The sequence below is a fragment of the Aquarana catesbeiana genome, linkage group LG10 (assembly GCF_042186555.1).
Source record: "Aquarana catesbeiana isolate 2022-GZ linkage group LG10, ASM4218655v1, whole genome shotgun sequence".
In the NCBI taxonomy this organism is placed as follows: Eukaryota; Metazoa; Chordata; class Amphibia; order Anura; family Ranidae; genus Aquarana; species Aquarana catesbeiana.
The window spans coordinates 14,834,872-14,852,159 of record NC_133333.1 but is presented as its reverse complement, the minus strand read 5'-3'; the positions used below and the strand labels follow the sequence as shown (position 1 = coordinate 14,852,159).

Genomic DNA, 17,288 nt, shown 5'->3' with positions numbered 1-17,288 from the left:
TGATGCAGTGTGTGGCGTATGGTCTGAGCACTGACAGGCTGACCCTTAAACCTCTGCAGCAATGCTGGCAGCACTCATACATCTATTTCCCAAAGACAACCTCCGGATATGACGCTGAGCACGTGACCTCAACTTCATTGGTCAACCATGGCGAGGCCTGTTCTGAGTGGAACCTATCCTATTAAACCGTGGTATGATCTTGGCCACCGTGCTGCAGCTCAGTTTCAGGGTCTTGGCAATTTTCTTATAGCCTAGGCCGTCTTTATGTAGAGCAACAATGATTTTTTTCAGATCCTCAGAGACCAGTATGAGAGAGTGAGAGCGATAACACCAAATTTACCACACCTGCTCCCCATTCACACCTGAGACCTTGTAACACTAACGAGTCACATGACACCGGATAGGGAAAATGGCTAATTGGGCCCAATTTGGACATTTTCACTTAGGGGTGTACTCACTTTTGTTGCCAGCGGTTTAGACATTAATGGCTGTGTGTTGAGTTATTTTGAGGGGACAGCAAATTTACACTGTTATACAAGCTGTACACTCACTACTTTACATTGTAGCAAAGTGTCATTTCTTCAGTGTTGTTATATGAAAAGATAGTATAAAATACTTACAAAAATGTGAGGGGTGTACTCACTTTTGTGAGATACTGTATGTAACAAACATGATCAGGGTTCTCCTCTGATCCCCTACTATATATATGTGATTTAGAGGTATGTCAGCAAGTTTTGGTTGGGAGGACTGTTGTCCTCATTGCTGTTTTCTTTATACCTAATATAGGAGTAATTCAATCTTTTTTCTGGTGCCCACCCTGCGATCCCTATTGTTTGGACCAGATTCTTGCCCTGCTGCTTCCCTCCTTCCTGAATAGACAGGACTCTGATTAGCGTGTTTGTTACATACTACCCTTTAATTAATGTGTTCTTCAGAATTTTTCCATAATAAGATTCTTTTTTTCTTGCTCTTCTTTCAGTGATGGCAGGTGCTAAACTGAGACTTGAGGTGACTTGTGCTATCTGTACGGAGATTTATACGGATCCTGTCACCCTAATATGTGGACACAGCTTCTGCCAAGATTGCATCACAAGAACATTTAAAAACCAACATGACAGGGAATACTTCTGTCCAGAATGCATGCAGGAGTTCAAGAGACCTCCAGAATTAAAGAGGAATCTAAGATTATCCAACATTGCCAACCATTTCCATTCCATTGAACCCACGGGAGACAAACCTAAGCATGCCTGCAGTTATTGTGTGCACTTTCCTGTACCTGCTGTTACATTGTGTCTACACTGTGAAGCTTTTCTTTGTGATGTACATGAACAGACACACAGCAAGTCACCAGAACACCTCCTCATCAATCCCACCACTTCCCTGGAGGACAGAAAGTGTCCTGTCCACAAGAGGATCCTGGATTATTACTGCATTGTGGATGATACACGTATATGTGCTCACTGCTTGATCTCAGATCACAATGGGCACAAAGTGAGCACAATAAGCGAGGTTTTGCAGCAGAGGACAAAAAATATGATAACAGTTCTAGAAAAATTGTCTGCTAAGAGAGAGGAGACTAAATCAATGCTTCAGAATCTTCAGGATCACAAGAGGAAGATAGATAATGAAGCAGATGGTGTAACTGAGAGAGTCACTGCCATAATGAGTGACATCAGGAGACAGCTAGAGGATCTAGAAAACAGAGTACGGGCTGAAATCTCCAGGCAACAACAACAGATTTCTCTCTCAGTCTCCAGCCATATCCAGCAACTAGAAAAGGAAAAATCTAATCTTAATGAGAAAATCACTCATATTGAGGAGCAGAGTAGAAATACTTACTCAATGTCTGCCTTAGAGACTCAAGATGATTTGTTTTGTGCCTTAGAGGATGAGTATGATTTGTACAGAGAGATGGGTAGCGTAATGATCGATGATGTAGGTGATCTGGAGAAGGATGTGATCTTTGAGACTTTGCATTCAGGGCTATCAAATATTGTGGTGGGAGCTGGAAAAGATGTCCATGTGAAGAATGTTCAAGGAGTTTCACTCTCTGCTGGTGATGATAATATACACATAGGAAATAAAAATGTTTCTAATAAATCTCAGATAGAAGCAAAGACCCAAAAACATGAACCAGATGAACAAGTTCAGTCAACATCCAAGGTAACTGCAACTAAAGGTTATAACGTTCCACCCATTTATATTTCTAAAAACATTCCCCTCATCAAATCTAAATTTGAAAAATTTACACTCTTTTCTGGCAAAAAGAGCAACACCCCAGAAATGTTACTGGATGTCAACACAGCTAATAACTATTTACTTATCTCAGATGACCTGAAAACTGTCTCCAGGTCTGATGTTCATCTAGGCCGACCACTAACTCCGGAGAGATTTCAGAATCCTCAGGTATTAAGCACCAGAGGGATTTCCTCTGGAAAGCATGAACTTGAGATGGAGGTCGGTAAAGTTAAGGATTATAGGTGTGACCGTTTCTTAATAGGGATGTGTTACCCCAGTATAGATAGAAGGGGATTAAATTTTTTGTGTGGAGATCGCCTCTGGGGTATACATCTTGAGAGATATATGAATTTATTTATTAAAAACAGTGAAACAGAATCATTACAGCACACATCTTCTGAGAGAATAAAAATTGAATTGGATTATGAAGGTGGGCAGTTGACCTTCTATGCTGTGCGTGACCCCATACAACACTTAGACACCTTCACCACCAACTTCACTCAGCCACTCCATCTTATAATAAGCATTCAAGGCAGTGGTTGGGTTAAAATTTTAGATTAACATTTTGCTTTTGTGTAAAAGTTACTCCTTGCCATATGTAAAAAAAATCTCTTTAACTCTAGGCAACAGATCTCATGGCCACTAGGGAAAAAAATGCAGAGCTAAGAAATATTGGGAAGTTAGGGTGTAGTGAAACAATTAAGTAAGAGATGCTGTACTGAACAGTAAAGCATATGTGCAAAAACCATAAGCGAAGTGAAATGAACAAACACAGTATAAAGTGTCCACATATGGTAAATGGATGATTCCAAACTCAAATTAATAAGAGGAACTGGTATGAACCAATAAAAATGATGTGAGACTGGAAATTAAAGTCAATAGTGCACGATGTGGATCTGTAACTATGAGTCAACAACGGGGTACAGAACTTCCGTAGCTGTAAACCAACATCTCAATATGGGGCATCAGAATGAAAACATCAGGAAGTAAGATAAGATGGGTACTCTTACCAGATGACGTGGACTCCACTGTCGTATGACATGGAGTCAATGGTGCATGGAGCCAAACCTAGGCTGGAAAACGATATCCGGAACGATGGAACCTCTGTCTCACTTCTCGACTTCTCTGGTGGGGTGAAGAAACATCAGGAAGGGCCGCCATCTGGATAGCTGGCGGCCCTTCCTGATGTTTCTTCACCCCACCAGAGAAGTCGAGAAGTGAGACAGAGGTTCCATCGTTCCGGATATCGTTTTCCAGCCTAGGTTTGGCTCCATGCACCATTGACTCCATGTCATACGACAGTGGAGTCCACGTCATCTGGTAAGAGTACCCATCTTATCTTACTTCCTGATGTTTTCATTCTGATGCCCCATATCGAGATGTTGGTTTACAGCTACGGAAGTTCTGTACCCCGTTGTTGACTCATAGTTACAGATCCACATCGTGCACTATTGACTTTAATTTCCAGTCTCACATCAATTTTATTGGTTCATACCAGTTCCTCTTATTAATTTGAGTTTGGAATCATCCATTTACCATATGTGGACACTTTATACTGTGTTTATTCATTTCACTTCACTTATGGTTTTTGCACATATGCTTTACTGTTCAGTACAGCATCTCTTACTTAATTGTTTCACTACACCCTAACTTTCCAATATTTCTTAGCGCTGCATTTTTTTCCCTAGTTACCAGTTATTGTTTGTCACAATGTATGCAGCTGCTGGCTCACATATATTTTATTTTTGCTATTAGAGCGCAGTGTTTTCATATTCTCCTAGATCTCATGGCCAGCCAGCAGCATTGTGTATGCCTCCACATACTGTATATACATACATAATTACAAACTTTACTTAGAACCAAGACATGTTAGCCCCAGTTCACACTGATGAGACTTATCATGCAATTTGATGCAATGTCAGAGAGGTTACCTTGTTGGATGCTGTGCTGGCCACTCTGGTGTGCGCCGGTGCGCGCTGGCACGCGCTGGCGTGCGCGCTCCTGTGGGCACTTGTGTGCATGAGCCGGTTGGTCCTGGTGTGCACCAGTGTATATATATATATATATATATATATATATATATATATATATATATATATATATATATATATACTGGTGTTTAAGGCTCAGTTCACATTGCTGTGACTTGAACATTGTGCGACTTTCAGACTTACTTTGCATTACTACTTGATGCAACATAAGTGTGACTTCAATGTGACTTTATGCCTTTGGGGGTTATTTAAGAGGTTGTAAACTCTTAAAAAAACTGTAATACAAAGGCACAATGATCTAGTATGGATCGCATACTAGCTCATTATGAAATACTTACCTGAGAAGGAAGCCTTCCAGCGGCGTCTGCACACTGCTGAGATGGCTGACATTTTTGTGCTCCGGCTCTGTGACTGGCCGGAGCCGTGATGACATCACTCCAGCACATCCGCGTGGGAGCCACCGTTCACGGCACAGGGCTTGGAAGGAACGGCACCCGTGGCCATTCCTTCAGAGTGCATGCACCAGTGATGTCACTGGCAGCAGGGTCGCCATCAGGGAGGTACAGCCGTTACAACTGTAAGGGGCCCCGTCCAGGTCAGAAGAAGGCAAGACGGGTGAAGGGGATCCATGCTGTGCAGTATAGAAACAATCTCACAGTTTCTGCAGTTCTCGTGTCATTGATTTTAGACATCAAGCTCTTTACTGCCACCTCTGGCTACTATGTGCATGTGCACCCCTCGTGTGACAGTGATCTGCCTGTACTATGCTTCTCAGCAACATGTCAGCTTTGTGAAAACGAGCTGGGACCAGGTACAAGTACAAGTAGGGGCTGCGAAGGAAAGAAAGGGGGGCTGTTTGTGTATAGGGAGGGGCCAGAGGCTTGTGTGTGTACAGATTTGTGTATGTGGGGCTGCCATATATACAGGTGTGTGGGGGGGTAGCTGACATATATACAGGTGTGTGTGGGGCGCGATGACATATATACAGGTGTGTGTGGGGGGGTGCTGACATATATACAGGTGTGTGTGGGGGGGCGCTGACATATATACAGGTGTGTGTGGGGGGGCGCTGACATATATACAGGTGTGTGTGGGGGGGCGCTGACATATATACAGGTGTGTGTGGGGGGGCGCTGACATATATACAGGTGTGTGGGGGGGGCGCTGACATATATACAGGTGTGTGTGGGGGGGCGCTGACATATATACAGGTGTGTGTGGGGGGGGCGCTGACATATATACAGGTGTGTGTGGGGGGGCGCTGACATATATACAGGTGTGTGTGGGGGGGGCGCTGACATATATACAGGTGCGGATTCGGTAGGGTGGCCCATAGGCAAGCCCTGGGGAATGTTGGCGGTCAGGCTCAGGGGGGCCCAGGTCTAAAGCTGTGTAAGGGGCCCAAAAATTTCTGCTAGCTGCCCTGACTGGCAGCATTTATTGTAAATATCTCCTAAACACGTTTAGGAGCTACAGTATTTACACAACCTATAGGTAAGCCTTATTATGGACTTACCTCTAGGTAATGTCTACAGAGGGAGTTTACTTCCTCTTTAAGTTGAACTGCAGAGTACAAGTTCATATGAATAATATGGTTATGAGCTAATGTTCAGACTTTGCAGTAATAGCATCAGACAGTGATAGGTGCTTCCTGATTGTGTATCAGCAGGGCCCTTTGGGAACTTATGCCCATTTGCAACTTCTCCTATACTGTGAAGGATCCTATAACCAATATCCCTGGAAAAGAAGTGGAGATTCACAGATTTTATGATCAGGATCTGAACCACAGACCTGCAAAAGCAGGAACTTTATTATGGAAGAAACATTACAGTACATCAGAGATGGAAAAAAAAAACAACCCAACTGCTTTTGTGCTACACCATGGCCATATCTATCCCCACTATTTGCGTTGCATGAATAAAATTCTGCAGTTCAGAGTGTCAGTGAATGCAAGTGATTTAAAACTGCAACTTTCCAATTGCTGGATATCTGTATTTAGTTATTTTTTAGGAGCCTAAGCAACAAATTAATCTCTAAAATTAAGTTATTGTTATTTTAATAAACAACTTCAAATCTGAAGAAAAGAAATGTAAAACTGCTTTAAACATTATGTTGTCAACAATCAAAATCTGGATAGATGAACTTCTGAGTCCAAGAAAGGGGGAAATGAGCATGCACCCCATTCCCCTCCTAAACTATATCAGACCACCCGTTCTCAACATGAAGGAGAATGCACCATGCCCGGCAGTTTGGGTATTTTTTTTTACCCAAGTAGAGTTTTCCTTTGGTGGTATTTAATCACCACTGTTTTTTTTTTTTGCTGTATAAATGTAAAAAGACCAAAAATTTGGAAAAATAAATGCCTTTTTCGTAGTTAATGTTATAAAATTTTGCAAATAAATAATATTTCTTCATAAATTTAGTCCAAAATGTATTCGCTTACATTTCTTTGATGAAAATAACCCAAATCATTGTATTTTATTTAGACTGTAGGAAAGTTATAGCATTGTTCAAAACCTATGGCAGTGATGGCGAACCTTGGCATGTTTTGTAACTACATTTCCCATGATGCTCATGCACTATGCAGTGTAGCTGAGCATCATGGGAAATGTAGTTCCAAAACATCTGAGGTACCAAGGTTCGCCATCACTGACCTATGGTGTATATATACAGTATCTCACAAAGGTGAGTACACCCCTCACATTTTTGTAAATCTTTTCTTCTATCTTTTCATGTGACAACACTGAAGAAATGACACTTGTCTACAATGTAAAGTAGTGAGTGTACAGCTTGTATAACAGTGTAAATTTGCTGTCCCCTCAAAATAACTCAACACACAGCCATTAATGTCTAAACCGCTGGCAACAAAAGTGAGTACACCCCTAAGTGAAAATGTCCAAATTGGGCCCAATTAGCCATTTTCCCTCCCCGGTGTCATGTGACTTGTTAGTGTTACAAGGTCTCAGGTGTGAATGGGGAGCAGGTGTGTTAAATTTGGTGTTATTGCTCTCACTCTCTCATACTGGTCACTGGAAGTTCAACATGGCACCTCATGGCAAAGAACTCTCTGAGGATCTGAAAAAAAGAATTGTTACTCTACATAAAGATGGCCTAGGCTATAAGAAGATTGCTGAGACCCTGAAACTGAGCTGCAGCACGGTGGCCAAAATCATACAGTGGTTTAACAGGACAGGTTCCGCTCAGAACAGGCCTCGCCATGATCGATATAAGAAGTTGAGGTCACGTGCTCAGCATCATATCCAGAGGTTGTCTTTGGGAAATAGACGTATGAGTGCTGCCAGCATTGCTGCAGAGGTTGAGGGGGTGGGGGGTGAGCCTGTCAGTGCTCAGACCATACGCCGCACACTGCATCAAATTGGTCTGTATGGCTGTCATCCCAGAAGGAAGCCTCTTCTAAAGATGATGCACAAGAAAGCCCACAGTTTGCTGAAGACAAGCAGACTAAGGACATGGATTACTGGAACCATGTCCTGTGGTCTGATGAGACCAAGTTAAATCAAACTTATTTGGTTCAAATGGTGTCCAGCGTGTGTGGCGACAACTGGGTGAGGAGTACAAAGACAAGTGTGTCTTGCCTACAGTAAAGCATTGTGGTGGGAGTGTCATGGTCTGGGGCTGCATGAGTGCTGCCGGCACTGGGGAGCTACAATTCATTGAGGGAACCATCAATGCCAACATGTACTGTGACATACTGAAGCAGAGCATGATCCCCTCCCTTCAGAGACTGGGCCGCAGGGCAGTATTCCAACATGATAATGACCCCAAACACATCTCCAAGACGACCACTGCCTTGCTAAAGAAGCTGAGGGTAAAGGTGATGGACTGGCCAAGCATGTCTCCAGACCTGAACCCTATTGAACATCTGTGGGGCATCCTCAAAAAGAAGGTGGAGGAGCACAAGGTCTCTAACATCCACCAGCTCCGTGATGTCGTCATGGAGGAGGGGAAGAGGACTCCAGTGACAACCTGTGACGCTCTGGTGAACGCCATGCCCAAGAGGGTTGAGGCAGTGCTGGAAAATAATGGTGGCCGCACAAAATATTGACTCTTTGGGCACAATTTGGACATTTTCACTTACCTTGTTTCCCCGAAAATAAGACCTAGCGTGATTGTCGGTGATGGCTGCAATATAAGCCCTACCCACCAAATAAGCCCTACCCTGTTTCCCTGAAAATAAGACCTACAAGGACTTTAACTAGGGCTTATTTGGAGGGTAGGGCTTATATTGCAGCCATCACCGACAATCACGCTAGGTCTTATTTTCGGGGGAAACAGGGTAGGTGTGTACTCACTTTTGCTGCCAGCTGTTTAGACATTAATGGCTGTGTGTTGAGTTATTTTGAGGGAACAGCAAATTTACACTGTTATACAAGCTGTACACTCACTACTTTACATTGTAGCAAAGTGTCATTTCTTCAGTGTTGTCACATGAAAAGATAGAAGAAAAAATTTACAAAAATGTGAGGGGTGTACTGACTTTTGTGAGATACTGTATATCTGAAGATCAATCAGTCCTGATGTACTGACAGCTATCTAATTTCTTTAAGCCTTAAAATGCCAGGGCAGTACAAATATCTCCCAAATGATCCCTTTTTGGGAAGTAGACAGTCCAAGATACTTAGTAAGAGGCATGGAGAGTTTTTTGCAGTTTTTTTTTTTTTTTTTACACACTGTCACCAGTGCAGTACAGCATAATCATAGGATGGTGTGGCGGTGATCATGGACACTGACTGGTTGACAGTGAGCTCCATTCACAAAAGCAGATCACATGTGGTAGGTATCCAGACACATTTTCCCCAAATACCGCATGCGTTACTGAAATTGTCAGTTCTCTATACCATTTTGCGGTATGTACCTCAAAACTCTGAAAATGCTCAGTAAACATTGCATTACATGCGTTAAACTCAATTCACAGATGGAAATTAATAAATAAATGCATGCGGTAATTAAGTAGTGGACAAGGCATACGGTATTTAAGGAACGTGTACAGGTTGTTATGGAGCGGGCAGCTGCTGGCGTTCTTAACCACCAGTAACTGTCATGGCTGTTAAGGAGCGGGCGGCTGCCCTGTCTTTAACAACCGATGAGTCATCAGCTGTCAGCGTGGGGTAGCGTTTTTAGTGAATACATCTTTTTTTTTAAGAACACTGTGTGGTATCCTACTGCATACACAGATGCAGTAAGATACCACTTTGTGAATGGAGCCCAGTATGTGCAAAGAAATGTAAATACCATATTTATCGGCGTATAACACGCACTTTTTTCCCCTTAAAATCAGGGGAAAATCGCAGGTGCGTGTTATACACCGATCCCCTGCGATCCCGAGCTGTCACATTTTCAAAATCGTCGACTGCGATTTGAAAATGGTGCCGCCGGCGCCGAAATACACAGAGCCGGTCCTCGGCTCTTCCCGGCGGCTCTCGTTCACTTTCGGCTTCACTCGTAGTCCCGAGCGGAGACTACGAGTGGAGCCGAAAGTGAACGAGAGCTGCCGGGAAGAGCCGAGGACCGGCTCTGTGTATTTCGGCGCCGGCGGCGCCATTTTCAAATCGCGGTCGGCGATTTTGAAGCCCAGAATGGCAGGGATCACTGGGGCAAGGCTGCACTGGGGCAAGGCTGCACTGACAAGGCTGCACTGGGGAAGGCTGCACTGACAAGGCTGCACTGGGGAAGTCTGCACTGACAAGGCTGCACTGGGGAAGTCTGCACTGACAAGGCTGCACTGGGGAAGTCTGCACTGACAAGGCTGCACTGGGGAAGTCTGCACTGACAAGGCTGCACTGGGGAAGGCTGCACTGACAAGGCTGCACTGGGGAAGGCTTCACTGACAAGGCTGCACTGACAAGGCTGCACTGACAAGGCTGCACTGAGAAGGCTGCAATGATGGGCATTTAAATGTAAGTTTTTTTCCCTTCAACTTCCCTCCTAAAAGTTTTTTTTTCCTTAAAATTCCCTCCTAAATTGGGGTGCGTGTTATACGCCGGAGCGTGTTATACGCCGATAAATACGGTAATTTTTAATTCAAATTTTCAAACATTGTTTAAACTATGATTGTTACCAAGTACTGTGATCTGCTCTGTCCCTGGTCACAGGAGTGCACTGGTGCATGCCCTGGGGGAGTGCTAGTGTGTATGTGAAGCTCCCAACCTACAGGTACGTGACTGTGCCTGTACATGCCACGCGCCCGCAGTTAAATTACTGTAGGTGGGTCAGCAAGGGGTTAATAGCTAATTTAATGTTGCTCATGGCTGTACATATGTTTCAGCCGTGCTTCGTGCTTTGCTTCATGGCTGCCGCAATTTTAACTTGGGCTGCAGAGTTTAACAGGCTGCACTACCTGTCAAACTTGCCTATTGTGATCAATGGGTCACACCTCAACCATGAGCCAAACGATTGGCTCACAGATGTGGTGTGCTCCAGCAATGAATAATTGTATTTTGCAAATAAAATAAAAAACTTAATCAAAAAAGAATACTTTGAGATTAAAACAAACAAGAGAAAAAAACACACAGAGGCTGCACACCTGCCAACCGCTGCTATTATGCCCTCCAGTGGCGACCCATCCATTTAGGGCGCATGGGCACCGCTCCCCTATCCATGCATACGGCCCCCCGATCTACATACAGGGATGCCAGACCATGGATTCCAATGGAGGGGGGGTTTGAAGCACATGTTCAGAGCAGGAGGCTCTAATAGGCTTCAAAAAAGGGTGGGCTCGGGGTGCAGAGCACTGCGCTCTGAGCCCACCCAGTTGTGTGACAACAGCGAATGAATATTCGCTATTCTCACACTAATCCTCCTCCCGGCCAATCAGGAAGTGGGTTATGAGACCTGTTTCCCGAGTGGGCAAAATGCCAGGCGATCCTATTGGACACCTAGGAGGAGGAGAGCGGAGAGCACGGAAGACCTGCCGACCCACAAGCCGCTACTGAATTGGTTGACCCGCAGCGGCGCTTCCCAGCTCAGACAGGGGAGCGAGGGGATATCGGAGTGAGGAGGTAAGGAGGCCATCCATCTCGCCAGGGGGGCTCATTCCCCGCATTCATTTCCCCGGGGAGGGGGGGTGGACCGACTAGTCTCCCCCCCGAATTATCAAGCAACAGCTGCCACTGCTGCCCTCTGAAAAACAATCCACTGAAGATTGCTTTCAGAATACGCTAAGCACAGCTGCCTGCCTGACATAACCATAAGGACATGAATACCTATATGTTGTGCTTAATGTAAATAAGCTTGTTATAGACTGGGTTTGAAAAAAGTGTAACCAACAAAATGAATGAATTGACTTGGTCATCCTCTTCACTTTCTTTTCACAGTTACTTTTTTTGCCAAAAACCATGACCCATAGATATGATCTGATCACGGTTAGATCAAATGAAAAAGAAAACCCTCTCCTAAGCTGTATGTGGCCAGATACAAATACAGTGTATGCTGCATATCCTCATTACACAACTGTGTACATGGATTTACATTATTAGTCAGGTTAAAGAAAGAACCATGTCCATTGAATGGAACCTAAAGGCAAAAAACGAAATTGATGTAGCAACCTGCTAGGTAGGTGCTAGGAAAGGTAGGTAAGTTTTAGTGTATGTTTTTTATAGGTAAATTTAGTTGCCACACTGTAGGCACTGTGGCTATAGTTCTGGGTAAGGTAAAAGCATAATTTGGCTTACTGTACCCAGTGAGCTTTGATTGGTTAGTTAGGCCTGAACTGTGTGCTCTGGTGCTGCCAGTCTGCTGGATAGCTCCCTGTTTAAACAGGTAACTTGAGAGATTTCTGGATGATAGGTGTGGAGCTGTGCAGATGGCAGCATGAATATTTTAAATAGCCCTAGCCTATCCCAGAGAGACAGGCTCTGAAGGCATGCTCAGTGACTGTATTTATTTTGAGAGCACACAGAGCTCTGGGTCTTGTCCCAGAGTGGAGAAGTCCAGCTTGAGGGGGGCACACTGCCCTCTCAGGCACAAGCTACAGAGAGGAAGCCTCAGGTGGGTGACCTGAGGGAAGGAATGCTGAGACCCGGGTGCTTGGAAGAAGCTAACTGGGGGGAGCTGTCTGCCATAGATCGGTCTGGTATCACTAGAGGGCATTGCTTGGAATATTGGAAGGAGACTCCATCTGTCCCTGGGCCTTTTGAGTACAGATATTGCAAGTGCTTTAGCCACCCTTCTGGTACCTTATTATAGTCAAATTGGGTGAAATGTGCAGCGCTTATGTGATCATATAAACCATAACAAATAATATGAGTACAAAAAACGTGAATAATAAATGATGTGCTCAAAAATACTCCAAGCAGTCCTCTATTATGACATGTGATGTCTATAAACAGAGGAGCTTTGACGGGTGATGTCCAAAAAAGGAAAAAGTCAGTGACAAGCTTCAATCATGTGTGATGATAATCCTCAACCACATGTGGATATAATATAGTGATAGTCTTTAACTTCAAATATGTATGATGTAATAACAGTTAATAGTAGGTCCACCACCAAAGACACCAGAAGCAGCTTACCAGAGGGATTGAACTCAAATAGGTGTACACCTAGTGAGTCAATCAAGCTTTGTGGTATAATATACCAAGGGGATCAGATGCTCTATCCAGATATGACCTCCAGATGGACCTCCGAACAGGTGTAAGGTATGGACGGACTCAGTAGATATAGGCAGTCAGCCCCATCAATAAAAGAAAGAGGAAGGCATATAGTGTAACTCCGTATGGAAATTTTAATACATAAAAAGCAAAGGAAATACACTCACGTGTTTAGCAGTAAAATCAAGCGCTTGTATAAAAGAAGACAGTGGTCTCAGCATATCTAATTTAAGAGAATTTAAGAGAAGTAATTTGATGTAACCTGTGTCACATGTTAAATAGTTATTTATAAAATAAAGATTAGTTAAAAAATATAAAAAGAATAGCAAAATGACACAAACCCATTCTAGTGTCCCTTTAACTGGCATTTTTAAGTCATTTCCCTGATTAGAAAGCAAATCCCGCTGCTCACAGGTGAGATGGCATTTAGCCTGTAGGTAATCCCAAGGATGAGTAGGGTGCACACCCTGCCATTGCAGCAGTCACATGTGAACACAAAAATCCAGAAAACTGCACTCCCACATTATAAAATCAAACTCTTTATTGAAAATCATAACAGTGCAGGACGGGTACAGCAGGGGGATGAGAGAGAACGAGGTTGACGTGTTTCACACGATAAACATGCTTTGTCAAAACCACAAGTATGCAAGCAAAATACACTCCATTAAATAAGGTGGATCACATGATAATTCAGGTGTATCTCATAAAGTGATTGCAACAAATCGTTCTATAAAAAGCTTTTCTCTTGTGAACAAAAACAAGTATATGTATATTCAAATCATATAAAAAGGAAATAAAAACAAGAAAAGTGCAATTCAAAATAGCAACTTACACACCATGATGACTAAGTATGTCCACAAGTGATATAGCAATACAAAGTTAATAAAAATAGACAAATTCAAACAACTTCAATGGAAATATAAGGAAATATATAAATTCACCCTTACCAATAGTGATATCACTTAGTCATAAAAATGAGTCAAATCCCACTCAAAATTTAGACCCAGAACATTTTTCAATAAAGAATAGGATTTTATCGTGTGGGAGCACAGCTTTCTGGATTTTTGTATCCTCAGTGGTTTACCACTCCTGGGCCTAAGCGCTGCGGAGATGGGAGGCGGCCGCATATTTGGATTGGCCGTCCTTCCCCCCCCCGTTGCGTCATCACGCCCGCACATGACGTTGGCGTGAGCACGCCCCCCGGCCCGCGGCATTTAACGGCGGTCTTTGGCCGGGTGCCTTGAGGTCTCGCCACGGTTTTGGGGCATCTGGCCTGGCCCGGCACTTTCACCATACAGGTAACTTTCCTGCACACTTCCACTCTGGTCTAATGACAATAGTAGTGGTCTTTTAATCGCACATACACTCTATCTTACTCATACTTTAACACTCCTCTTTCGTTTTCTGGTTTCTTTCTACACACTGACACTCACTCACCTCTCGATTTACTGCCTAGGTTTTCACTCTTCCCATTCACCCTTAACCTTTCACATTCCGCCCTCAGCTCACATACCTCCTCTCATTTTCTTCACAGTCATTCCTGTGTTTTGTGGCCTCGTTGTTTGTCCCCACCTGGCGGCCCTTATGGGTACTTTGGTCAATTTGGTAGCCGTGGCCAACGTTTTTTTTGGGGCGTGCTCTCTGCCTCAACCCCGGGGGAGACTTTGTAGACCCAGACCAACGCTGCATTCTAGTATATAGGTCACTACCGACCAATGCACTCCTTGTGAGTATTTTAGAAATGTACATTTTCATTGTACCTTTTCTCTACATATCTGTCCGTATATTGACAGATGTTTCATTGTTTCAATGCAGCTAAATTGCATCTGATGATTGGTTATAAGCCAAGAAACATGTTGAGTTAACAACTATTGATGCACATATTTATTTACTTTTAATTTAATTTTTTTAATTTAATTTATTTACTGTACAATGTATATTCTCTCTTGCAACTGTACAATTAGTAATTCCTTTCAATATACTGTTTATAATATGGTCAATTGTGGCCCAAGATGTGTCCATTCATGATTGTATTTGGTTCTAGGATCTATGTTATTAAATTTTTATACCATTATCACCTTGTAAACTCTCTGTGGATATTATTATGTACAGGACCTACCCCAGATATCATATCATAGCACATACTATTGAGGTGACACATCCACCAACATGCCTCACGCAAAGTCCCGCTTCTATCCTCTAACTTTTTTTGCACCTATTGGGATGGAGGCATGTCGGTGCATCCCTTTAAAATTGTGTGGACAGGTCACAACCCCATTTTTTGATAATAGGATTTTATTGTGTGGGAGCACAGCTTTCCGGATTTTTGTATTCACATTTCCCTGATTAGCCGTTGGCAGAACATGTTGCAATATAATTCATATCTTATTTTCTCTTTAATTTCTATTGTCCCCTTCCCACCTAAAGTCAGTCTTCCAAACCTGAATTGTTTTATTCATATTCTGCTTTCAATGATAGAGGCTGCTCAACTGAGCCTTGAAGTGACTTGTTCTATCTGTATGGAGATTTTTACAGATCCCGTCACCCTGATATGTGGACACAGCTTCTGCCAATTTTGCACCTCAAGAACATTTGACTCCCAACAGGACAGGAGGGACAGAGAATACTTCTGTCCAGAATGCATGGAGAGGTTTAAGAGACGTCCAGAATTATAGCGGAGTTCCACACAAAAACGGAACTTCCGCTTTTCGGAACCCTCCCCCCCTCCGGTGTCACATTTGGCACCTTTCAGGGGGGAGGGGGGTGCAGATACCTGTCTAAGGTATTTGCACCCACTTCCGGGCATAGACTCCCACGGGAGTCTATGCCTCTTCCCGTCCCCCCGCGCTGTCTGCTGGGACACACATGGGTCCCAGAGACTGCAGGGACCATTCACATTACGCAGCGCGACTCGCGCATGTGCAGTAGGGCACCAGAAATTGAATTCATTTCCTGATTCCCCTACCGAAGATGGCAGCGGCAGCATCCAAGGATCGAGGGACGTTTCGGCCTCGGATGCTGACATCGCTGGACCCTGGGACAGGTAAGTGTCCTTATTTTAAAAGTCAGCAGCTGCAGTATTTGTAGCTGCTGACTTTTAAAAAAAAATTTTCGCGGGGCTCCCGCTTTAAAACAGAATCCAAGATTATCCAACATCACCGACCCCATTCCATTCCATGGAACCAACAAGAGATAATACTGGTAATGTCTGCAGTTACTGTGTTGACTCTCCTGTACCTGCTGTTGCATTGTGTCTACATTGCAAAGCTTTTCTTTGTGATATGCATAAACACACACAAAAAATCACCAAAACATGTCTTAACCGATCCCACCACATCCATGGAGGACAGAAAGTGTTCCGTCTACCAGAAGATCCTGGAGTAATATTGCACTGTGGATAGAACCTACATACTGTATGCGCTCAGTGATTGACCTCAGGCCACAATGGACACAGCGTGAGCACAATTAGTGAACTTTTGCAGATGAAGACAAAAAATTTGAAACACATTCTAGAAAAACTGTTCTCACAGGAAGAAGAAACTGAAGCAATGATCCTGAGTCTACAGGAGCACAAGAGAATGGTGCAAGAAAGTGCATCTGCTGTACATAAAAGAGTCTGTGATCTCACGAGTCAGAAGACAACAGGAGGATCTACAGAAAAAGGCCTTGAGTGAGATCTCCAGGCAAGAACAACAGATCTCCTTGTCAACCTTAAAATGTATTCAGGACCCGGAGAAGGAAAAGTTTGAACTGCATAAAAATATCAAAAATATTGAGATGCTAAGTAAAAAAATTAACCCTTTATCTTCCCTACAGACTTCTGAAGATTTGCACCATGACTATCAATGATGCAGGTGATCTGTAAAAGGATTTGATCTTAGAGATGGTCTATTTGGGGCTATCAGATATTCTGATGGGTGCAGGGATAAAGATCCAGGCTCAGGATTTTCCAAATGGTTCACCCTCTACAGCTTCTAATAATGTACATCTAAATGTCACTAATGAGTCAGAGACAAAAGCAAAGAACTGTAAATCTAGAAAATATTATTCACACAGATCATCCCAAACTGTCTTCTATCATTTGTCACATTTAAATTGGCACTAAAATTATGAGTCTGGTACAAAGAATTGCAAAGGTTTTTTTTTATTTTTTTTTTTTTTTGACCTTTTTAAATTCAACAATAAAAAGTTAATGAACAAAGCAAATAAAATGAAAAAAAAAAGTTTAAATATTGATGGTTAGAAAAATATAAATAAAAAAATCAGCAGAAAAATAATAGCCAAGGGGAGAATGGGAAAAAGGAGTTAATTAGGGCTGATAACAATAAACTAAGGGTTAAAATGGGTTCACTAGAAATACATTTAAATTTTTTACTTGTCAGGTTGCTTTAACTGACATTAACTGTAGATTGAAATGCATAATTTTGATCTGTAGATGAATGAAACAGAGAAG

The 17,288-nt window shown here is 43.0% G+C and overlaps 1 protein-coding gene across 1 annotated transcript; it reads left to right on the top strand.

Moving 5' to 3' along the window:
• The first annotated feature begins 981 nt into the window (after positions 1-981).
• Positions 982-2,799, top strand: LOC141111487 (E3 ubiquitin-protein ligase TRIM7-like). Its single transcript, XM_073603778.1, has one exon. It carries the CDS (start codon positions 982-984, stop codon positions 2,797-2,799), a length of 1,818 nt encoding a protein of 605 aa, XP_073459879.1.
• The last annotated feature ends 14,489 nt before the right edge of the window (positions 2,800-17,288 follow it).

Coding starts and splice junctions, on each gene's coding strand:
- LOC141111487 (XM_073603778.1), top strand. CDS start 982: ATGGCAGGTGCTAAACTGAGACTTGAGGTGACTTGTGCTATCTGTACG.